Genomic DNA, 24,675 nt, shown 5'->3' with positions numbered 1-24,675 from the left:
ATACAGAAGAAGAACAGAAAAAGAAATAACCCATAAATTTTAAGATGCAGATTATTCTGAGAGTCATGAGGATCCTAGAAAGCAAAGACTGAGCACGACCAGATTAGAAAGGGCCCATGGCTGGCCATCTAATTCAGGGCATCATAAACGCTCTTTAGCTTCTTCAGTAGCTTGTGCTTTCGTAGAACAATGCAAGATAATAGGGAAAAACTATGTTCACTTGAAGTTTATATAGACTCACTCCCTGAGGGGAGTTGTATCATTCAACAGAGATTTTTTTTTTTTTTTTTTTTAGTTATGGCTTCTCTCTTGAGCATTGGGTATATTCCAAGCAGTTCTGCATTACCCCATTGTGTGCGATAAATCCTGGGGCTTAGGTAAAGAACCAATTGTCCCTCCACACACTGAACAATTCAAATACATCATTAGTCTGAATTCTTTAGCTATCCTTTGGGTCAGAGGTCTGACCTCGGGATTGCACACACCTGGAGAGTCGAAGCAGAAACCAAAGCCGACCAACAACAGCAGAACACCTGAGGAGCCAGCATAAGGTTATCATTTTTTTAAATCGTTAAACATGAAAAAAATATACAGTTTGAGAAGCCTACAATTTTTAATTCCATGAAATAGAGGCCATTCTAACAGCAATAAGGTAAAAAAAAAAAAAGTTACTTCACAAAAACCCCCAATTTTAAATGAATTAATGTAACCTAATGAAGAAGTGCACTTTAGCAGTCCCTTCTCTTTCTTTCTTTTCTTTCTTTTGTATTTTTTTTTCATTTCACTGCACCGCTGACCAATTTTTAAGAAACACTGATCATGAACCCTCTTCTGCCTATAACTGGATCAGATTTAAAAGATACCAAGGAGGAAAAGATTCAGTCTATTTCAATGTAATTCTGTTAAATGAGATTCTTATTCAATCTTTAGCAACCTTTGCATTGATTCTTATAATTTTTAAACTACATTTCAAGTGCTAAATTGAAACCTGGTTTAGTTCATTATGTCCTCAGTGGAGGAAAAAAGTAACTCTCACCATCCTCCATATAATAATACAGGTAACTCTTGAAATAGTGTTAAACTCTCCTCAGTCTTGGCTGCTTTAGTCCTTATAGCTGTTTCTCCCAGGTCCAGTTTTCCATTCATTCTTTCTCTTGGCACACGGAGGTCCTGGGTCTTGGGCACACAGTGAGGAGAGCATTGAGACTTTGCACTCAAACATGCCTTGTGCAAAGAGGGCTGTGATAAGTGCTACTCCTATAACCCAGTGAGAGAGGGATGAGGGACAGCATTCTGACTTGTGTGAACTGTAAGAGATCTGAGAGAACCAGCTAGGACAGCTGAAAGTGTTCCTCAGGGCACACAGGACCCCATGGATGGTGCTGGAGAGTGCAAGTTCTGGGGTCAGAGTGCCCAGATCCCCAGGACCTCGCTCTGCATGCTTGGGACTCCACCACACTGACTCTATTGCAGGAATTACAAAATGTGTATAATAACATACTTCTTTGGGGCGCCTGGGTGGCTCAGTCAGTTGGGCGTCTGCCTTCAGCTCAAGTCATGATGCCGGGGTCCCGGGATTGAGTCCCACATCTGGTTCCCTGCTCAGTGGGGAGTCTGCTTCTCCCTCTGCCCCTCACCCTGCTTGTGCTCTCCCTCCCTCCCTCCCTCCCCCTCTCTCAAATAAATAAATAAATAAATAAAATCTTTAAAAAAAATAACATCCTTCTTCAATTGGGTTGTTTTGAGAAATAGTGATTAAATGGGTGAGGTTCCCAGGGCAGTGGCTAGCATATAGCAGTTGCTCAGGAAATATGTGGCCTAGCTCTCGTGGCACAGCAAACAGCATGCATGCCTTCCGACTGGCTTAGTTCCCCACTACCTAATACAGTAATTTTATTATTTTATTTTTTAATTGAAGTATAGTTGACAGGCAATGTTACATTAGTTTAAGGGGTACAATATTGTGATTTGACAAGTCTATACGTTACCTTGTGTTCACAAGTGTAGCTACCATCCTAACACTAATTTTTTTAAAGGTTTTTATTTATTTATTTGACACAGAGAGACAGCTAGAGCGGGAACACAAGCAGGGGGAGCGGGAGAGGGAGAAGCAGGCTTCCCGCTGAGCAGGGAGCCCGATGCGGGGCTCGATCCCAGGACCCTGGGATCATGACCTGAGCCGAAGGGAGATGTGTAACGACTGAGCCACCCAGGCGCCCCACTAACACTAATTTTAACACAGTAGTTTAAGGACTAGCAATTGGCCACTTTGGTATTAGACTGTTGGTATTAGTTTATCTTTATTTCTATCAAACTATTAGACTTTTATGTTGGCCACAGTATCTTGCTTCTGAATAGTGGTTTAGTTATCACCCAAGCAGAACTGTAATATTACAGTCCTATCATAGGTCTTTGACCAAGAACACAGATATTTCCACGTGAACTCCTCTTGAAACTCGTTGTGGCATCGGGCGGCAAGGTTTGGGAGGCTGTAAAAAGAGACCATTGATGTGTGAGTTGCAGCTAAACTGAGCGCTAGTTCAAGGCTGGTAATAACAGGTTGTATAAAAGTCCCCCAAATTTCCCAAGTTCTACTCATATCAAAAATGAAAAATTTTTACCTAACGTAGCTGGATACCCGGAGAAAACATTGTTACAAAGTGCAAACAAACAGGAGTCCTTTCATTCACTCGCAAGACCACCCGCTATGCCTGAGGCATCCCTCATTGAGGCCCAGCGCTCAGCTCAGACAACGGGCACAGCCCTTGTCCTCAAGGACCTCCATCCGGTGTGCAGTACCTCATGTTGTACTGCTGTTTGCTTGAACACTGAAGATCGTGTCCCTAGTGTGTGTTTGTCTAGTTTCACCTCTTTTGGTAAGACAGTCGTTACGCTGCTGGGGTAGCAAAGATAACTCCCACCCTCTCCTACCAGGAGTGTCTGAATGCCTGGTGGGCACTCAGAAGCGCTCACTGACATGCGCCTCTCTTCTAATCACAAATCACTGAAGATGTGCAACATCCTTTTTAAATTGAAGATGATGATGGGGTGTGTGTGTGTGTGTGTGTACGCATGTGAGCCACCAAGGAAGTGTTCATGACACCCGATGGTATTATAAATGAATAGAAATGAGGCAGAGCACAGTCATGTTAAAGAAAATACCATCTAACTTCTCCCATGTAAGTCTTGGGGCAAAAAGTGTATATTCACATATAACACAAGTTAAGGATTTAAGACCATAGTAGGTTCAAGTTAAAGAGCCTGAATAAACAAGGCAATTAAACAACACATTAAGCTTCACTTTCACAAAAGTAAGTGCAACTTTTTATAGTAGGTGTTGCTTTGGCTTGAAAGCAAATACAAACTTTACTCCTTACTAGATATGGGACCTTCAGCAAGGTAACTGTCTGAATCAGCAAATACGGAAGTTTTGGTCTCATGAGCTCAAGCATTCCATGAACCATTGTCGGTACCATGCTTAGCATAGCACTTGGCAAATAGACTTTCAGTTAAAAGGAATTGCTGTTAGGGGCATCTGGGTGGCTCAGTCGTTAAGCGTCTGCCTTCGGCTCAGGTCATGATCCCAGGGTCCTGGGATCGAGCCCCGCATCGGGCTCCCTGCTCAACCGGAAGCCTGCTCCTTCCTTTCCCACTCCCCCTGCTTGTGTTCCCTCTCTCGCTATGTCTCTCTCTGTCAAATAAATAAATAAAATCTTTTAAAAAAAAAAAGGAATTGCTGTCAGAATTATTATTTATCACCCCCACACCACTTGGGATGTTTGCAATTAAAAACCGAGTCCTTGGACAGTTAGTATGTTAATTCAATGAGATGAACTCTTGGTGATATAACTTTTAATACTATGGTATGGAATTAAAGGAGATATATAAATTTGTGTGTAATATATTTTGAGGAAAAGTGAATAAAAATCAGGATGACTGTAGTGATATGATGCACAAGTCTAAAAGTGTGTGTGTGTGTGTGTGTGTGTAAATTATACTGTAAATGACCACACAAATGGGAAAATTAATATAGCAACTTCTCTGCCTCTGTTCCTCTGATCCCTCACTTTTCGAATTTCTCCTTTAACTGCTGAAATTGTATGCTTTCCTCACACTCTCTTCTACATTTTCCTTTCCTTTGATTCCTGTGGCAAGCAGAGAGCCCCCGATACCTCTTGTGCTGGTTTGCTCATTGTTTTATGTTTGTGTATATAATTGCCCCAATGATATCCCAAATTCCAGGAGATCACCTTTATTATGTTTATTCACCCAAAGTGCAATTTTGGGCTGAAAACTGATAATATTTGTAAGTAATATTTCTATGGACAAACATCTGTAGCTTCAAAAAAATCATTATTTCCCAAAAACCCTCAGAGGAACAAGCAAGTGAACTTCAGAAAATAAGATTAGCAACTCAGGTAGAATTTTGAAGGTGACACTCTGAGCTTCCTAGAAAAGTAAGTTTCTTAATTTGTGCATCCATCATCTTCTTTCTGTGACATAAGGAAGAGAAAGAAAAGGAATAAAGCTAACACGAATGACTGAAGCCGTAGGCATCCCAGCGATGCTGAGTTTTAGAGGGAAGAATGCAGGGAGGTGGCTCTGTCCCAGGAGAGACAGGGGACACCCGTGACTCGTGTTATCATCACGCTCCGGAGTCGAGGCTGGCCTACAAGGACCTCCAGGAACAGACTCAAAGCTCTTTAATAAGTATTCCAGGGAGTCAAGCTTTCCTGGAAAAAACAAATTAGTGTGAGAAGCCAGTACTGTGCAATTTCAGTTTTAAAAATAGCCAAGTGTTGTTAGGGCTGCTATGTAACGAGAGAAAAAGAAAGCCCTTGTTAATATTTGCCTCAGCTTTCACATTAAAACGGAGGAGCGACCCTGAAATTCTTGCCTGGCAAATACGGCCAAGGTCATGAGGCTTGTATCCCTTGGAGTCACTTTTTAGTCCTTCAGATGACAAAGTTTGGGGGGACCATGTCCCTTTTCCTCAAATTGGTCTTGCAATAAAGGACAACCCAGCGATGGCCCTGCCTCTTTCACTTACGACCAGAGCTGCGCTTTGCTGTCCGGTTCTGCTCTCCATCCGCCTCATTGCCCCAGGAGGCTGGCAGGGACGTTGCCTGCAGCCGGCCGTGCCTCGGCCCTCTGCAGAGACCCTACCTGGCGCTCGGAGTTGGTGCGTCAGCATTTCAGGTAGAAATGAATGAAAAATCAATCAGGATGACTGCAGTGGTAGCATGCACAACCCGAACCTAGTTTGTCCCTCATTTTCAACTCTTCACCATGGACCCAAGCAAGGTTTAAGATGGTAAGTGAATCTGTAATAAATGTGTTGCTTTTGCTTCACCAGGGATTTTTTTTTTTTTTTTGGTCTTCTTTTTTTATTCAGAACAAGCAAATCTAACCTGCTCAGGAAGCTACATGTAAAATGAATGATGATGTCAACTTTCAAGCACGTATTCTTTATTTGCCCCGATTGAAGATTCTAATTCGACTGGGGATCACTCCCCTATAGATACATCAAACGGTTGTTCTGTCAAGTAATACTTCAAATTCAGAGATTTAAATATTTTTTATAAAGTCTTTCTATATCATTGCCATAGCTTTTTGTAACCAACTATAACTCTTTATATCAAAACAATACTGATTTAAATTTCTAGATTTACAATTCTGCAGATATAGAGTTAAACACTGTTTGGACTCTGGCTACATAAGGGAAACTGGAATTTTTCAAAGCTGCAGTCTTCAGCTCCCAAAGACAGCTACAGTAACTTTCTGAACAGATTGGGTTAAATATTTTTACAGACACATTCTATGATGATAAGGCGGTAATAGGTAGTGCAGTGCAATACTCCAAAGGGTTCCAAATCTCACAAGCCTCTTTGTATGTGATGCTCTCACAGTGAAGAAGACTCCCTGGGTTATAAAGATGAAGAGTCTACTTCTTCTGGTGCTGATTTCAATCTGCTGGGCTGATGATCATTCAGACAACTATACTCTAGATCATGACAGAGTTATTCACATCCAAGGTAAGAAAACACAGGTTCTCTTATGAAAGTCAAATTAATTTCAAGTCACTTGGAGTTCGGATGTTTGGTTGGTGCTTCTGAATTTTAGTTCTGCTGCATTGACTTTTTCTTTTCCTTTCTGTTAATTGGTGAACATGCTCTCCAGCTTTTGACTGCTATTGCATTACAGTAGGGTTGAGAATTGAGGATGATTAAAGTGGAATGGCTTATGAATGTCCAGCTGCAGGCGGGTTGATGCCATTGTTCAAGGCTTTGTAGTACAGTTGCTGTCTTCTAAGTAGAATGCAGGGCATCAATTTATTTAAATGTAAGCGAGAGGGGGGAGACAGAGGAAGTGAAACTTAGGATGTAAGGTTATTCTGTGAGAGTGATCATTAAGAAAAACAATGTGAAAACGAAAGTCAGACAAGCTAAGGTTCAAGAGAGATTAACTCACTTTCTGACACTCTCCTCTGCTAAAGCTTTAGTTTCCGATCCAGTATATTGCTCCTGCATATTTCTTTTTTTGTTGTTTTTTGGGTTTTTTTTTTCTTTTTCTTTTTCTTTTTCTTTTTTTTAAATTTTGTTATGTTATGTTAGTCACCATACAATACATCATTAGTTTTTGATGTGGTGATCCACGATCCATTGTTTATTTCTTTTCAGCTCAGCTGAATGCTAAGCCTGAGAGCTGTAGCAAGATTTGAGGCTGCAGTAAAATGCAGCTGTCTCCTCAGTCCCAGCTTCAGATGAGGGACATCCTGCATTAAGAAAACTGAGAGACTTATGCAATAAGAAAAAGAGAGTTTTGTCGCGTCTCTCTTTGCCCTTGGATGCTGAATAATTCAAATAAGAATTATAGACCATAACAGCTTAAACATATGATGATATTAATTTTAGATGAACTCAGTTTGGGGACAAGAGGCATTCTAAGTTTGCCAAGAGACATAAAACATTAAGTTATATCTTCAAGGTCAAAAGTGTACTCTCAGAAAACTGCCATCCACTGTTGGAAAGTATGATTTGTGAAGGTCAAATGATAGTGTGAGTCTTGCTAGAAGTATTTTCCTGCCTACATTATGACTACACAAATAGAATTCTGAATTTGACACTGTCTAGCTATTTTAGACATCTCTCTTACAGTTCTCTTTGCTTCCCACAGCTTTATGTTTTCCAATGTCGGACCGTGAAAAGGAATTATATAATCATAAATTTTACTATGCAAGCTGCTGACTCAGCTATCTCTTTTAATGTGTATAGTAGAATCCAAGCGGTCTCCCAAAGGCTTTACGGTATTTACACAAAAAGATTTCTTGAGGAGGGATAACATCCTTTAACATCTAATCGCAGAATTCAATTCAGCCAAAATAGTAATACCTACTCATTAACAATAGCAGTTTTAAATCCTCTGTAAAATAAATTTTGGCTGTGGTTTCAAGTAATTATTAAATTCCTGTTACATTATTAACCATGTATAAAACATTTAGTCTACGTTGCACCCAGAGTATGAAAATACCATTTTTAAAATACTCCTGGGCAGTCTGTAAGTCAGACTCAAGTGTTCTCAGTGAGGAAAAGTTCTGTTGCTCCAGCCTTTCCAGCCCCATATACTCTGCTGAAATTTAGTGCAAAGGCATTTCTGACACAAGTGATCATAATTATCCAGATCATTTGCATATACTACACAATTTTTTTAAGTGACTTAATAGTCCACTTCATTTTAATTGTAAATTCATATGCTTAGAAAGTTACTCCCGGCTTTCAAGTAATAAAACTACAAGGCCTATACCCTGCTTGTGGAAGTTGATACTGAAATGTGATTTGGGACAAGATCATGATGCTACGTCCATGAGTCGGAATTTATTTTAAAATTGCTCTAAATACCCATCATCGTTTTTTTTATTCAATAAAAAGTTTTCTTTCTCCTTCATGATTGCATTCAGATTGAACTTTCATATTCTTCAGTCCTTCAGAAAAATACGCCCAAGTGGTCTGCCATACTTTCAGTTGTCTTTTACAATGCAAAAGTGAACCATAGAGCACAGTAAATAATCACTGAAGCGGATGACCTTTACTACGTACTGAAATACTATATTATTTTCTCACATTTAAAACTGTTATTTATCAAACTTGGCCCAGAAGGAATTTAAGGGAGCTGAAATCCTCCTAAATTTTTATATGAATTTTACAGTCAGAAGATTAAATTAGTAATCTAAATCTCAAATTCCTGAATTGGACTGATAAGCAGTATGAGCTTCTCTCAGTGATAAGAAATTGTTCAAAATTCATGTTACTACAAAAACAATTTTTCTAGCTCCTGTTTAAATTTCTATTTTTGTACTATAAGTTCTCCAGGCCTAAATAATACCAGAGGAATAATGCCCATCATCCTCGAATTCTCCTTGGCTGCCATGATAAAGATGTTCAACACTTTAAGACATTCTTGAGTCACATGCGTAAGAGTTACCTAATTATTTTTCTGAGGGCTTCCTCCCAGTTTTGTTGTGGGAGCTTTCACAGAGATAGAGGCACAAGAATCTTAATCTGGGTTAAAAAATAAAAATAAAAAGGTCAGGTTAGAGGGGGGAAAAAACAGCAAGTGGGGGTCCCTGTGCAAAGTGTTTCTAGTGAAAAGCATTTTCTTGTGATGAGAACCCTCCCATCTTCCCATGGGGAAAAACACAGGTTTAAATAAAATTGCATGAGTACTAATTCATTCCCTTTATTTTTTTTGTTGTTGTTGTTCAATCAATTTGGTTACACGAGAAAGCAAATTCCACTTGTCCATGAAGTCTGTTGAAAATGCGTAGTCAGTATATTCACTTGTATACCATACACTGTCCTCAGTGTAGGGAAGGGTAATTTCCTCAATTACTTCTACAGGAAGAGATAGCTTTCGCTAATGTCTTCTCCGTAACACTCTCAACTAATGGATTAGACTCCTCATTTCATAAGGTGCCTCGTCAAACAACTTCTAAATCCTTTGAAACTTGAGATCATTAGGAAGAATTTTGTATGGAGTGCCAAATCACACAAAAGCACAATTTTTTAAATATTTGGATCGGGTCCAAAAACACTTTGTGTAGACTTTCAATTTCCAATAGAAATTCAGAGATGATGAATATACTTTTCAAAATACAAGTCTTAAGACAACAGAGAAATGTTATGACCACTTGCCCATTAACCAATGTGAAAAGCAAAGTAGTTACAGTTACACTGAATATTGAAGTGCTTGACCTTACCCAGATTGGAGAGCCAGCACTTCCTGCCTCTGGTGTTCAAGAAAAGGGGTTCTGATGGCAAGTTCAAGGTTGTTAGCCTTACTGCCACTTACTGGTTTTAGACCTTGGACAACTAACTTCATCTCCTCAAGTCTCAGTTACCACATCTAGAAAACTGGGCATGATCACAGATTCCACAGAGCATTGTGAGAATTAAATTAGATAATACATAGAAAAGTGCCTAGTACTGAGCCTGGCAAACAATAAGCTCCTGGTAGATAATAGTTGTTGTTGTCATGCTTATTACTTCCTAACCATCATGGAAAACTGACTTTTATGGGCTTGGGGGGGATGGGTTAAATGGGTGATGGGGATTAAGGAGGGCCCTTGTGATGAGAGCTGGGTGCTGTGTGCAAGTGTTCACTAAATTCCACATCTGAAACTAACATTGCACCATATTTTAACTAACTAGAATTTAAATAAAAACATGGGGAAAATATTAATGAAAATAATACAGCAACAAAAAAATGACTTCTAAACATAAAAGGGAGACCAAATACTGGTGAAAAGATGTCAACTTGTCAAATTCATTTGTTAACAGAACCATATCATTACCTTAGTTCTAAGGAAGTAAATATTCTCTAAGTTGCCTTCTTTGTCCTCTTTAATTTCACAATTTAAGATTTCCCCTCATCTGATCATTTTTACTTTCCTTGTGGAAACTGACGCTTTCCAAACTTAATATTTAAGGTGAACACATATAAGCTACTTTAAATTTTTTGAAAGAATAATAAGAGGAAAAAATAATGTATATCTGGAAGCCCCGCGGGAAGTGGACACTCCCACTCAGTGTGGTTAGCCCCTCCAACCAGTGTGTGTCCCAAAAAACCCCTCTGTTCCAGTGTAACATGTGTCCCTTTATGCTAACACACCTCCCTTGCCTCATCACACTGTGCGCTTTGGAACACCCCAACTGTATAGTAGTGCTTGGCATACAGTAGGTGCTTAACATGTTTGTCGAAAAATGAATGAGTGTAATGAGTACTATCATAATGAGGACTTCTGAAATCCTGTGGCATTCACAGCATTTAGTGACACATGGTAAGGGCTGGATGAACATTGTATGACTGCTTCCATTCTGTAACGTTGGCATAAGTTAAATCATCATTTATGGGATTTAAGAACTTAAAAGAACTAGTGTAGATCATCTAAATCAATATCCCACCATACCAATGAGGAAATCAAGACCCACAGCTTTTATGTTGCTTGTTCCAGGTGGCATGGCTGATGAGGGGAAGTTTCTCTCTGCTAATCTCCTCCCCTTCTTCAAATCTGGGGTCATTTCCCACTTTCTTAATGAATTCTCCCTGTCAACTGCATTCTGCCCCTCCTCTGGCACCCCAATCTCTCTCATACCTTCCTTTCCTTTTCTCTACAGCACTGGGGTTATCTATTCCACTTATTTTTATGTAATTGTATCCATCTCTGCCACGTGTGTCCCTCACCTCCACAAGGGTAGGTAGGGATCTTTGTCTGTGTCCCAGTCACCTAAACGATGACCTGGCACATAGTAGGTGGTCGATACATGTTTGTTGAATAAATCCAGGACCAAAATCCAGGTACTTTTCCTAATCAAGTCCTAGTCAGAATTCCAAAGCTCAGAGATGTCTTTCTAGTTCATGGAATGAGATGAGGAAGAGGATTATGAGTTTGGTAGCAAATTCGGTTGTATGCATGGTTCTCACACTGCACATAGCATCTTACACTCCATGAGAGTCCACCCAGGGCAGGAGGCAGCAATCTTCCTGATGTGTGCATGAAGCTTTGAAGAGTATCCAATTTACAAATGGCCACTGCAATGCTATCCTGTTCCTTGTATTATCCGCAGAGTCGGGATCTGGTGGTGCAGAGTAGATCAAAGAGGGTGGAGTGAATTTAATAATGTATGATCACAAATGATCCACAGAGCCAAAATTTCATGTGAGAACTAGATAAGTGTTACTCCAGCTTAATTTTCTCTCTTCCACTTAAAACTCATTTGGACTCTGAGTCTGTTTTGAAAAGTTAAATTAATTCATTTTTATATTTTTGAGGCAGGGTAATGCTATTCGCCACAAATGCAAAATCCACAAAGATCAAGTATATTTTCCAAACTGCATTTAGAACATATACACTATTAGTAATTAATATTAATAATTCAATCTAGAAATTATTGGCTATATAATATCAACTAACTTAATCATGAGATTATAAAAATTAGCAACATCATTAAGTATTAGATGACCTTTCTAAAATCTACTAGTTTATGACAGGACATAAAGCCAAATACGATAATAAGAACCAATTATATTAAACACAGGCTTATCATTTGATCAAACTAAGAATATCACCATATGAATATAATAGATGAGTCCCCTGATGCAGGCAAAGTATATATAGGCATACACATACATATGTAAAAATACTCATACACTGCACACATACCTATATACATTTATTTGGGCTGCTATGAGACAATACCATAGACTGAAGTGGCTTATAAACAACAGAAATTTATTTCTCACAGTTCTGGAGGGTGAGAAGTCCAGAATCATAGCTGTGACAGATTTGGTGTCTGATGAGAGCTAGCTTCCTGGTGCACAGATGGCTGTCTTTTCTCTGTGAACTCACATGATGGGAAAGAACAAGGGACCCCTCCTGGGTCTTTTTTTTATAAGGGCACTAATCCCATTCATGAGGGTTTCACCCTCATGAACTAATCACATACCAAAGGCTCTGCCTCTAAAAACCATGACATGGGGATCACCATTCCACATATGAATTTTGAAGGAATACAAACATTCAGGCTACAGCAAGCTCCTCCTCCATTAGGCACTGGGGGTAGAATGATGAAAAAACACCTGGTCTTTGTCTTCATGCAGCTTTTAATCTAGTGAGAGACAGACATTACTAGGAATATGGAACTACTGACTATGATAACTGATGGAAAATTATGGAATGCTACAGAGAGAAGACAGCATTATCTTGTTATTACTTTTTTTTTAAACAGAAACATACAAAATATCAGTTTCTTTAAACCATAGATATAAGTCAAACATGACAATACCTTTCTTCAACTACATAGTTGCTACATTAGATACACACCCATATATAAACATATGTGTATATATATATATGCATACATAATGGTTATAAATAGAAAAGGCAAGGAATGAAATGATTATAGATTAATATACAATTTCTCTAAATTCCTTCATCTGGATTCAGAAATATGTATATTTTCATACCAACTTTGCATCTGCTAGCCCTGCCCTAGTCTTCCCTGCATTTGTGTGTCCTTTTGAGAAAATCTGCAGTCACTTAATAAACATTGGCCTCTTTCATGCAAAGCATTGGGTTACTCTCTGAGGAAGGACAGACCATCTCCTCAGTGAGCTTGCTGACAAGAGTATCAGCACAAGAAAAAGGTGACAAAAAGGAGTAAAATATGTAGTAAACAGCTACTAAACAAAAAAACTCTTACTATTTAGAACTTTATATCCATACTCACTGAACTTTTTTATCACGTAGATTTAAATCCATAAAATACATCTTAAGAACATTTCTAAACTTGTTATTGAGTACCCTAGAACGCTGATTCTGTGTTATGCTATAAAGCATATTAAAGCAATACATTTTAGACTATTATACTATTTCCAGGTATAAAAACCTACATTTAATAATCTCTTCGGGTAAAAATTCATACTACCAGCTATTGCTTTCTCTGTTCCATTCTGGGTGCTGAAATGGGCAAATCATGCAGGAAGCCAATAATTATTTGGAAACTTTCCCAAGTACCCAGAAAATCCATTAAACAGAGAAGCCTTTCCCTTTGGTTGCAACTTTGCAAGAACCAATGTTGACTCAGCTAAAGCACTGACTTACAGCTTAATGGCTTAACGTTAATTTTAACATGCTGTTTCTCTGACTTTACTAGATATCAAGAAAAAAATAGATTTAGATTTCTTTATTGCTTTGGCTCTTTATTTTAAACATAAAGTGGAAAATTACTGTTTCAGGAAAGTCTTCTGGCATAGGAAAATCTACCAAAATGCTAAGTTAAAATATTCAATTAAGAGGTTATCAAAGTGATGATACACAGGGGGGATAAATCTTGGTTTGGAAATATTTTTATTTCAAAATGAAGACACTGAAAACATAAGAAATCTAAAAGTTCTATGAAACTTCTTCAAAAATATTTTTTGTGTGTTGTAGTAGCAATAAACATGTGTGCCCCCCAAAATGATTATCAAGTAGCCAATACAAATAGTAGCCATTTTAATCTTGTTTTAATTACACATGTTGGTTACTTGACTTCAGCGTTGACTCCGTGACTAATTAACACATGTGTGAGTTCTGAGCAGCATGTTTTCCCACACTTACAGATTACTCTGTGAAGTTTACTGAACAACTTAAACAAGAATTCTCCCTACCTTTCCAAACACTGTCAACTCAAAAGGGACAGGGACATTACAGGTAAAAACACAGCAAGTCCACAGTCCATCGCATTAACAAGGCGTCTTAGAACAGGGAGCGTTCACTACAGTCAAGTGTGTCGATTAGGTGAAGAAGGTGGGAAAAAGAGGAGTGTCTTACCTTGTTTCTAAAAGAGACTATAAATTTAAAATAAGAATACCGTTGAAAACATATCCTTGAAGTGAGCAGATTCCCACTTCTAGATGATTCTATTTGTAATGGTGCTCGCTTTGCCTCCTTGCTTTGCCTTGTTCCTAGAGGGCACTGGGAATGATGTTTGTGTATTTGGCCCAGAGTTACTGAATGCTGGTGAAGGCACAGGTGAACGAGAGATACGGCAGTTAAAGATAGGTGTCTTTACAAGTCGCAATAGGCATTACGTAAATGTCTTACGTTCTTAGTTATATGACTGTATTTTGTCACTATGGATTTATGATTATCTGTGACTAATAATGTTACTAGGAAAAATAATTAACATTTTCACACAAGGGTCTCTTTTTTTCTGGTTTTTTGCTTTTTTTTTAAGAGGCGAGGGGTAAATTTTAAAATTTTCTTCCCTAGTGTAATGTGGGTTATGAGTAATTCTTACTTTCTCTTGAAAAGTGTCATAAATTATGCTGACAGGCTTTAAATCTCCAAAACCTGCATATGAATATTTTTAATTCTCACTTTGCTTTGTCTTTTATGGCATAATCATTAACAAAGGGTCTTATGGCTTAAAGTACTGAAAAGCTGATTAGATGATTAGTACTGTACTTCGCTGAAATTATTTTCATGTAAAAAAAACACCTTATCCTAAAAGATGAATAAAGTAACAGGTTTTTATAGACTGCCCACAATATATTAAGATCAACCTTGCTTCAAGACCAAGCTTCTTAAACTTTTCTTATATCTATTTAATATTGGCCTGTATACTAATTAAATCAGTGAAACAAATGAACTCATAAACAATTAATATAAAAGTGTTTTTAAGGGAAAAAATGTTATGAGGGGGGCCCCAAAGGGTCATGGGATGAATCGCTTTAGAGGGGAGTCAGGAGGGGTTCTGTGAGGTGAGATCTGAATAGTAAGCAGGAACCAGTCACATCAAAAGCTAGGGACAAAGCTCTCCAGGTAGTGAGTGAGAAATGAAAATTCTCTGAGATGGGAGTAAACATGGTGTTTTCAAGCTGGAAAGAAGCTGGGGGTACTGCAGTCTCACCGTGACAAGAGTATGGTTTAAGATGAGGTGGAAAGAGTAAGCAGGAGGAGACCATAGTACTTTATATTTGGTCTATAGTACAGAGGTCAGATTTTATTCTAAAAACATTGAAAAATGGTTAAAGATTTTGAGCAAGAGAGTGCTGTAAGATGATTTACGAATACAAAAGACTACATGACTACTGGATTATGGTGCGCCAAGAGCAAAGGTGAGATCTTTCAGAGGGTTTTGAGGTAGTTTAGGTGAGAAATCATAGTGGTGTGGACCAGGATGCTAGCAGTAGAGATGGGTGGTAGAGACAGATGGAGATCAACCAATTAGGGGGACAAAGAAAAAGGAGGTAGAGATGGCAGCACGTGCTGACAGACTGGATATAGAGGTTAAGGGAAAGGGATATATCAAACACACCTTCTAGATTTTGCCTTGAACAAATGCATGGATGATGGAGGCATAAATAAATTGAGGAAGATCGGGGAAAGGACAGGTCTGGGCAGGGGAAGAGGGACTCAAGTTGTCCCTTCGGCATCCAACATATGCCCAGCAGGTAGATGGATTTACTCATTTGGTACTCAGGGAAAAGTACACTGCTAGAAAGTTTTGGAATCATCAGCACACAGTGCTATTTTTGGCCATAGACCAGCTGAGAACATCTGGAGAAGGAGGAAATGAAGGTAGAGATAAGAAGCTAGCCTGGTCTGAGCTTTGGAGACCCTTAGCACCAACAGGTAAGGTGAAAAGAGGATGCAGAGGTCACATATTTATTTTTTCTCACGTAATTTTTTAAAAAAATCTAAATTAATTGCAAGCATTTAAAAATAGGAGACATTTGCATGAAAATCTGCATTTCTGGCATCTGTTGTAAAGTCCAAAGACCTGCTATTTTTCCACCGGCATTCGCATTGGACAACATCAGCGGGAACCAATACCCTGCTCCCCTTCAGAACAGAGCATGTGTGCACAGCACTGGCATGGTCTGTTCCACTCCCTGGCGTTCTCAGCCCCGTGGTGCATCCGTCACTTCCCTCAGCCCTGCTGCCCACCTGGGTATTTGCGTTCAATTTAGCTTTCATTTGTTTCGGTTCTCAACACTTGACACATTATAGGTTATCAATTTCATTGTTTATTAAGAAGCAAAAGATCCCTTTTGCCTCCACGATTGATTCTGTGATAGTATTATCTTGATGTCTTGCATACTGAGTGAAGACATTAACCATACCAGTGTATAAAACCAACAATGTCTTTTCTGCAAATTATGGATAACTGGACCTTACATCTCACCACAAAGTGGAAGTGGTCTGAGCAGAGTCAAGTAGATCTGAGCTCTAGCCCTTTACCACATAAAGACACATTTCCAATAATTAAAGAGTGTGTGGTTAATTACAGCCAAATGAAGAAGAATGACTCATGCGAATGTTTTGGTTTCCCCATACCCTTTGAAAGAAACCTGTATTACAATTAAAATCTTGGAAAGTGTGTTTATATTAAGAATGCCATTGACCATATTAGTGAAATATTCAAATTTTATTTTTCATTTTTTTCCTGTAACATATTCCTTAATCTATCACTGTGATAATCCAATTTGGTTTTTTAGTCTAAAATTATAAGAATTAATTACTATTTTTTATGCATAAGTCTTTGATAACATAGATAAATTTAAACTCTGAAAACTATTAACCAGAGCAGATAACCCTGAGTTGACAACAATACTGTCTCTAGTTCTGGGGCAAGTTATACTGGACTTAGCAATGGCAATAATATTAATTAGTGAATATTAACACTTAAAACCACTATGTGTGATGCCCAAGAGAAAATGCCCTACCTAGGTCATCTCATTTAGTCCCCACTACAGTTCTGTATGAAGGTGGTTATCCCCACTGAAGTTGAGAGAGGTTCAAAGCTTGCCCCTACTCATATGGTTATTAAGTGGAAAGCTGAGATTCAAACTCAAGCAGGCTGATTCTCATGTTCCTAATACAGCTTCCGCCTAAGCCTTTTCTTAGAGACTGTTGAGTCAATCAGTGGGTAAAAATGGCTCTCATTTTATTCCATTCAATTGATATAAATATGTCTCAGAAGAAATCAAATCACTATAAAAAAAAAAGTTCAGTATTGGACCTTGGAGAAACTATTCTTTTTTTTTTTTTTTAAGATTTTATTTATTTGACAGAGAGAGAGACAGTGAGAGAGGGAACACAAGCAAGGGGAGTGGGAGAGGGAGAAGCAGGCCTCCCGTGGAGCAGGGAGCCTGATGCGGGGCTCGATCCCAGGACCCTGGGATCATGACCTGAGCTAAAGGCAGACACTTAACGACTGAGCCACCCAGGTGCCCCTGGAGAAACTATTCTTATGACAGGTATTCCTATTTCTTTTTTTTTTTTTAAGATTTTAGTTATTTATTTGAGAGAGAGAGGGAGAGAGAGCAAGAGCGATTGCACAAGCAGGGGGAGAGGGAGAGGGAGAAGCAGGCTTCCCACTAAGCAGGGAGCCCAACGCCGGGTCAATCCCAGGACCCTGGGATCATGACCTGAGCCAAAGGCAGATGCTTAACCGACTGAGCCACCCAGGCGCCCCTAAATTCTGTTGTCTTTTAGCGCCCCATACAGCACCTTTCTTCTGCTACTTTGTGAGTAGTTGGTCTTACAATTCAAGTGAGACAATTTGCCTGGATTCTGTGTTGTGTATGAAGATACATGACCGAAGGCAGACACTTAACTGACTGAGCCAGCCAGGCGCCCCAAGAACCATTCCTATTTCTTGGAGAAACCTGACCACCGTGGTGATTCTTAGGAGTTAGAGGAGCAAGGTGGGGTGGTGACTGCAAATGAATACATGCCATCCCTATCCGCAAATGAAGACTATCTGGAACCCCCAGGGAAATGGAGGAGACATGAAGAAGTTGGATTATACAGATATAGATTTGGGGTTTTTTGAAAAGTCTTCAAGATGGTGTTCCTAAAGTCACTCCTGTCCTGTTAAGCACTAGTAGGTTAGAAGAATCATCAAAAGTTGATGAGATGTGGATTTCTCAGGAACCAATGCCTTCTAGGAACTGACTTCAGAAAGAGCACAGGAAAGAAGTCAATGTCGAAGATAGAAGCCGGTTCGCGTACCTGCCACACTCTGGACCTCTGTAAATGTTGGGCAGTAAGAGCCACTGGGAACTCACGGTGTGCCAGGCACGATGCTAAGTTCTCAATGAATCACCTCACTTAACTCTCATAAGAAACCTAGGCAGAAGGTGGCTTAACTCCATTTTACTCATGAGGAAACTGAGTCACAGAAAGGTTAAATAACACAGTTCGAGAGTCCATAAGCTTAACCAGTAAATTATAACTGCCAAAAAAACAGATGAAAGAATCATGAACGTGGAAAAACAAAACCCACAAAGAACTTAGCAGACAGAGTTAAACACCCTCATCACACTTTACTTCTTCCTGCTAGAAAAAAAAAGTTGAAGAAGAGACGGAAAATCTTTCAGGATACTAACACAGCTTCAGGTTTACCTCTGAGAACAAAGAATTTTAAACAGTAGATCCCCTAAAGCTGCTTGGAGGCTCCCAGTGCTTGTTTCAAGCAAAGAAGCTCACCTTTTATCAGATTTATGTGGCAAATTTTTGTCTAAGACATCCTGTGGGAAGAAAAAGTTCTACCATCCCAGAAAAAAAAAAAAAAATCTTTTTTTTTCCAAACAGTGCCATAGATCAACCTTGAGGCTCCGAAACAATGATAACATTTATCCTTATTTTTTACTATGAAACTTGGATAAAATAACATGGTCCACATTCATGATAAACATCACTCAAAACAATACTATAGTTTGGTGTTAGGCAGTTTCCCATTACAGAATCAATTTAGCTCTAAGGCAAGGAAGGCAGATGGATATGGTCAATACCCAAGAGCATGCCGTGAGTGTCTTCACCACAAGCATTTTTGCTGCAAACATTTTCATGGTCTGATTGGTGGTAAGGCAATTGTGCCATAAAAGATAAAATCACAAAAAAAAATGTTTTAAAGGGACATTCATGGGGTGCCTGGGTGGCTCAGTCCGTTAAGCATCTGCCTTCAGCTCAGGTCATGATACCGGGGTCCTGGGATCAAATCCCTGCATCAGGTCCCTGCTCAGTGGGGAGCCTGCTTCTCCCTCTGCCCCAGCTTGTGCGCATTCTCTCTCCCCCTCTATCAAATAAATAAATAAAATCTTTTTTAAAAAGGGACATTCATTTAAAAGGATATAATGAAACATGAAATATGAATACTAAATTTAAAAGATTTTATTATGAAATACAAAATATTTGAATACATTTAAAATGTGTGTAGAGTCATGGCAAATCTGAGCAAAGAACTGATTTTATTCTGTGGATTACACCTAAGCACTCATCTTCAGAGTCTTTCATTCATGGTATTATGCCTTTTTGTGTGTGTGGTATGTATGTATGTATGTATGTATGTATGTATGTATGTATGTATTTTGCTCTTGGTCCATTTCCTTGTTCAGCATCTTACTTTTTCTTTCTTCGATAAAATGTCTTCCTTCATTAAGAGACTGACCAGTTTCCAAATACTTGGATGCATATTTGTAACTTAGGTGTTTTTTTTCTAAAGACTTATTTATTTTATATATATAGAGAGAGAGAGAGTACACGAGCAGATTCCCTGCTGAGCACGGAGCCCCACAAGGGCCTCTATCCCACGACCCTGGGATCATGACCTGAGCCAAAATCAAGAGTCAGCCGCTTAACCAACTGAGCCATACAGGCGGCCCTGTAACCGAGCTTTGTGTTGCATTGTAAAAGCCTGCTACATTGTTGTTAGTTCTTGGCATATTGTTACCTGTCCCTTAATAGACATTCCAAAGTTCTATGGGAAACATGGGTTCAAACTCTGTGTCGCTGTACGAAGGCTAAGATTTATATGACATAAAATGGAAATATTGCGTCAATGGAGAAATGAAACCAAACTGTCCACCAATTGACAAAACCAACAAACTATCAAACCAAATGGGCAACCAGTTGTTTTGTTGTGTTTTGTCTTGTCTTATCTTTTATGGCAAAATTGCCTTATGGCCAATTATTTATGCAGCTAAAGATTTGCCGCAAAAATGCCTGCTGGCAAGCAAGGCTCCAGTGAAAACCCCCTAGCACCAGTCTGTCTACCCGCAGGAAACTAGCACCTTCCACAGTGTGTCTTACACATCCAAACCCGCCATGTGGCAACAAATACCACAAAAATAAGGAACCATTTTTAAACCTGGTGCAGTTTTCTCAAATGACTCATCATGAAGCTGACAATTGAGTCTCTGCCTACCAGTTTGGAATGTCAGGAAGGAATTAGCTTTTTCTTCAGAGTGATGAAAAAATTTTGGTAGTTTCTCAACACTGTGAAAGTAATTAATGCCACTGAATTCTACACTTAAAAATGGTTAAAATGGCAAATTTCATGTTATGTACATTTTTACCACAATAAAAAGAATTCAAATGATGTTGGCAGAGTTTTTTTCTTAGGAGAGGAGTATTTTTTTTTAAAGATTTCATTTATTTATTCGACAGAGAGAGACACAGCGAGAGAGGGAACACAAGCAGGGGGAGTGTGAGAGGGAGAAGCGGGCTTCCCGCTGAGCAGGGAGCCCAATGCGGGGCTCAATCCCAGGACCCTGGGATCATGACCCGAGCTGAAGGCAGACACTTAATGACTGAGCCACCCAGGAGCCCCAGGAGAGGAGTATTTTTAATGTCCTTGTTTAGCCATCTAAAATATATTGCCCACTTTTCTTTTTTTTGCGTTTTACATTAGTTTAGGAAATTCAAAAATCTTGACCCTAATTCATCCATACCCCAATGAGAAAGTAACCAACACTAACACTGGTTATTTTGCACAGTCCACAATTCACTGTAAAAAGACAAACTTCAATCCATAACACCTTCTCTTTTTTCCATCACGTGTATTTCTTTGGCCATGAACTGCCATAAAAAATGATTATACTTTTAAAAGAATTAAGAACAATAGATCATAGTCCAATACCATATTTCTACATTGTTTTTCTGCAGCTAATTACTTGTATCCTATTGTCTGAAAGAGTTCATCTAAATGACACAGCAATACAAAGATGAGTTGTTTGGTCATGCAGTTGCTTTCATAATTTGGTGAAATTGAGTGATGTCCTCTGGATTTCACAGCAGAATTTGTAAAATAATAATGAGGCCCTGCTGTTTCCCCTGGAGACAACTATGGTCTTTGAAGGGTATCAAATCTTTCAAGTCATGGTCACTGACACTCACTAATAGAAATATGAAATTTCTGTGACTTACAAATTAAACTTTTAAAAAATCCAGTCCTTTAAAAAAAAAAGAAGGGGACGCCTGGGTGGCTCAGTCGGTTAAGCGTCTGCCTTCGGCTCAGGTCATGATCCCGGGGTCCTGGGATCAAGTCCCGCATCGGGCTCCCTGCTCCGCGGGGAGCCTGCTTCTCCCTCTGCCTCTGTCTCTCTCCTGTCTCTCATGAATAAATAAATAAAATCTTTAAAAAAAATCATTTAAAAAAAAAAGAAGAAGATAGCAGGAAGGGAAAAATGAAGGGGGGGAAATCGGAGGGGGAGACAAACCATGAGAGACTATGGACTCTGAGAAACAAACTGAGAGTTCTAGAGGGGAGGGGTGGGGGGACGGGTTAGCCTGGTGATGGGTATTAAAGAGGGCACGTTCTGCATGGAGCACTGGGTGTTATACGCAAACAATGAATCATGGAACACTACAAAAACTAATGATTAATGTATGGTGATTAACATAATGTAATAAAAAAAACAGTAAAAAAAATAAAAAATAAAAAATCCAGTCCTTCCAAAATGAGCATATGTATGCTGCCTAGTTTTATTTATTCTTTTATATTTTTTGTTTAAAAAAACAGGAAAACAAGCAGTGCTCATTCTGATGATCGAGTTGTATTTTTATCTTTTGCATTTTATTTGCTTTGCAACTGCCTATTGATCAAACAGGTTGATTTAAACATTACTTTCAAACTGCTTAAGTTTTTGCATCCAGAGATGAGATTTGAGACTTACTCTAGGCAAGCCGGGTGCAAAGTTGGTCATCAGCATTCATGCTCAGTTCCCTTTTCTGCTCTTTGTCCCTGTGCTCTCCCCTCTCCAGCTGATGTGTTTCCTGGTTCATCCCCATCATGACTACCCGCCATGGGGAGCTTGACACAAATTCCAAAGTCAATGTTTCCATGAGGCAGACCAGTCAGTGAAACACCCAAAGATCCTGACTCACTGACCAGTGCTCCCTCCTATGTCTTTTTTGTTCTGCAACAGGCCACGCTCGCCAAAATACTCAGTGTTGTATGATCTGCAGTGTCAATCTTCTAAAAACAAGCAAACCAACAAAAAACATTGTTCTCAAAACCATGCTGGTGGTTTAGATTAATGAACACTGATGGCGCTCAGTCACTCGATGTGTTACACATTACACATCTTTCTTAGGCTTTCAGCCATGCACTTCTGGCATTGATTACTTCCACGCCACAGCCCCGCCCCCCACCGCCCCCCCAAATAAGAATGGTAGAATTTTATACATTCTGGCAGGCTTGTTAGAAAAGTTATTTTGTGGGAAATCAGTGGATTTTTGGTATCTGCTCTATTCTCAATATTATACCACGTAAGTCATCATCTACTCATAAAAAAAAATCACCTAAAAAAACCAGAAGCCTACACTACTAAAATACTACAAGATGAGGTACAGTAAACCACAGAAAAAAAATTAGAAGTCCCAGTGCCTTGTACAAGACTTTTGATCTTTGCTTTAACTCTTTAATTTATGAAACACTCAGACCTTGTATTCATTCTGGAACACCTTATGATTATGTGAAACCACCGAATAATTTCTACATCTCCTTTATAACACAGGTGGCATTTTATGTATTTTTCACCCCGCAGGATTCAAAGCTTTATAAGAAAGTAGAAGGTTAACGTATGCCAAAACTATCCTCGTTATCAGGCAGTATCATATTTGAGAAAAACTGGAAGATCTATACAGTAGGAACAGTTAGCCAGGAGTGCATGCTCAGCTTTTGATCAGATATGATTCTAAGTGCTCTCTGTGTCTATGAGGTCAGCTATATATGATAGATGCTCCTACCCCTAATTCACAGATAAAGAAATTGGAGCTTAGAGGTTGCACAACTTGCTCAAGGCTACAGAGCTAGTAAATTGAGGAGGTGAGGTTATAACAAGGTGTCACATTGCAACCCTTGTTCCTAACTACTATAATACCCCTTATCCCTGTGGATTTGGACATTAGTTTTGACTTTAAAGTAAAAATCTTGTGAGAATCATGAAACCACAACCTCCTGAAGCTCTGTGTCGGGTCTCAGCTCAAGCCTTGGAAGTGTCCTTCCAGGTACGAGGTAGAAGCTGTTCCCTACAACCTTCAAGCATTACTGAGCAGTCTACAGCACTTTCCTCCTCCTGGAAAGAGGACACGTGGATGCAGTCATTAGGGATATTGAAGGGGGAAGATAACAGGTAGGGTAGAGTTGGAGAGATTTACCTTTCATCCCTTAGGATTCTATGATCCTAAATAAAAAGATAAAGAATAAAATATAAAGGAGATGCCTAATGAGCTGGATTTATGATTCATTTTAATTAAGCCATTATCCTCTTATTTTATTATCTATTCCAAGAGGGGGCATTAATGGCTTTGTTAAACTTTTCAGTTTCTGAGGATTGGGGCTGACTTATAAATGAAATATGGCCATTTTAAAATACTCATTCTGATTGCCGTATGTTAAAAATATAACCACTTGTCTATTTTTGGACACTTCTTATTTTAAAATCTGAATTCTGTGTACGCCGTTAACTAAGTTAAGTTATGGGATCTGTCCGGAGCTCTTCCTGAGCTGTGTATCCTAAATGATTCACGGCCAAGATTCACTCAGTTCCTACCTGCCCCATGCAGGAAGGGCTGCAGGGCTTCATGAAAGGCAGCTTTTGGCAAGCTTCGAAAGCTGTGTGTAGATGCGAAGATGTGTCTGTGTCCGGGAGTTTTTATATTGCTTTCTCATTTTCAAATCTTGCACATCCCCAGGAGACCCTGTCAAGGTCAAAAGCACAGTAAGCTAACCAGGGGAAACCCCAGAGAAAGCTAAGATGTGACAAGTAGAGCTGGCTCCCTGGAGAACGGCAGCCCCGCTGACTTGGCAGGATTGGACTATTGCAGTGCTCTCTGGAAAGCTAGCTCATTCTTGGAGGAGGGAGGAGGGAAACGAAAGGGCAAGGAAGAGAAAGGTGGGAGCGAGAAGATAGACTATAAAACAAGATGTAGCGGAAAGCAAAGACAAGAAGGGGTAGAAAGAGACTTAAGGGAACAAAGAAACAAATAATTATGTGGTTAATCAGGAAATAAATATAACTTTGGATATACTTTCAGCAATTAAGTTTTGAGGAATATATTTCAAAACCTGGAGTTGTTCTTGGTTGTTGTTTTTTTTTTAAGATTTTATTTATTTATTCATGAGAGACAGAGAGAGAGAGAGAGAGAGAGAGGCAGAGGGAGAAGCAGGCTCCCAAGGAGCAGGGAGCCTGATGTGGGACTCGATCCCAGGACCCTGGGATCATGACCTGAGCCGAAGGCAGACGCTTAACCATCTGTGCCACCCAGGCGCCCTGTTGTTTTGGTTTTTTTTAAGCATTGGCTAAAAATACCTTTCTGATGTCTACTCTTTGTGTGAAAAT

At 39.3% G+C, this 24,675-nt stretch overlaps 1 protein-coding gene across 1 annotated transcript in view; it reads left to right on the top strand.

Moving 5' to 3' along the window:
- Positions 1–24,675, top strand: part of HAPLN1 (hyaluronan and proteoglycan link protein 1) — a 74,454-nt gene that overhangs the window by 36,515 nt on the left and 13,264 nt on the right. Inside the window, exon 2 of the mRNA XM_045887062.2 lies at positions 5,910–6,035. Coding sequence (XP_045743018.1) covers positions 5,936–6,035 — 100 coding nt within the window. The 5' untranslated portion in view covers positions 5,910–5,935. The remainder of the gene's footprint in view (positions 1–5,909; positions 6,036–24,675) is intronic.

This window comes from Mirounga angustirostris, unplaced genomic scaffold (assembly GCF_029215605.1).
Source record: "Mirounga angustirostris isolate CCGP_5_RB_7025 unplaced genomic scaffold, mMirAng1.0.hap1 SCAF_7, whole genome shotgun sequence".
Lineage (NCBI taxonomy): Eukaryota > Metazoa > Chordata > Mammalia > Carnivora > Phocidae > Mirounga > Mirounga angustirostris.
This window is presented reverse-complemented; position numbering and strand designations above follow the sequence as displayed.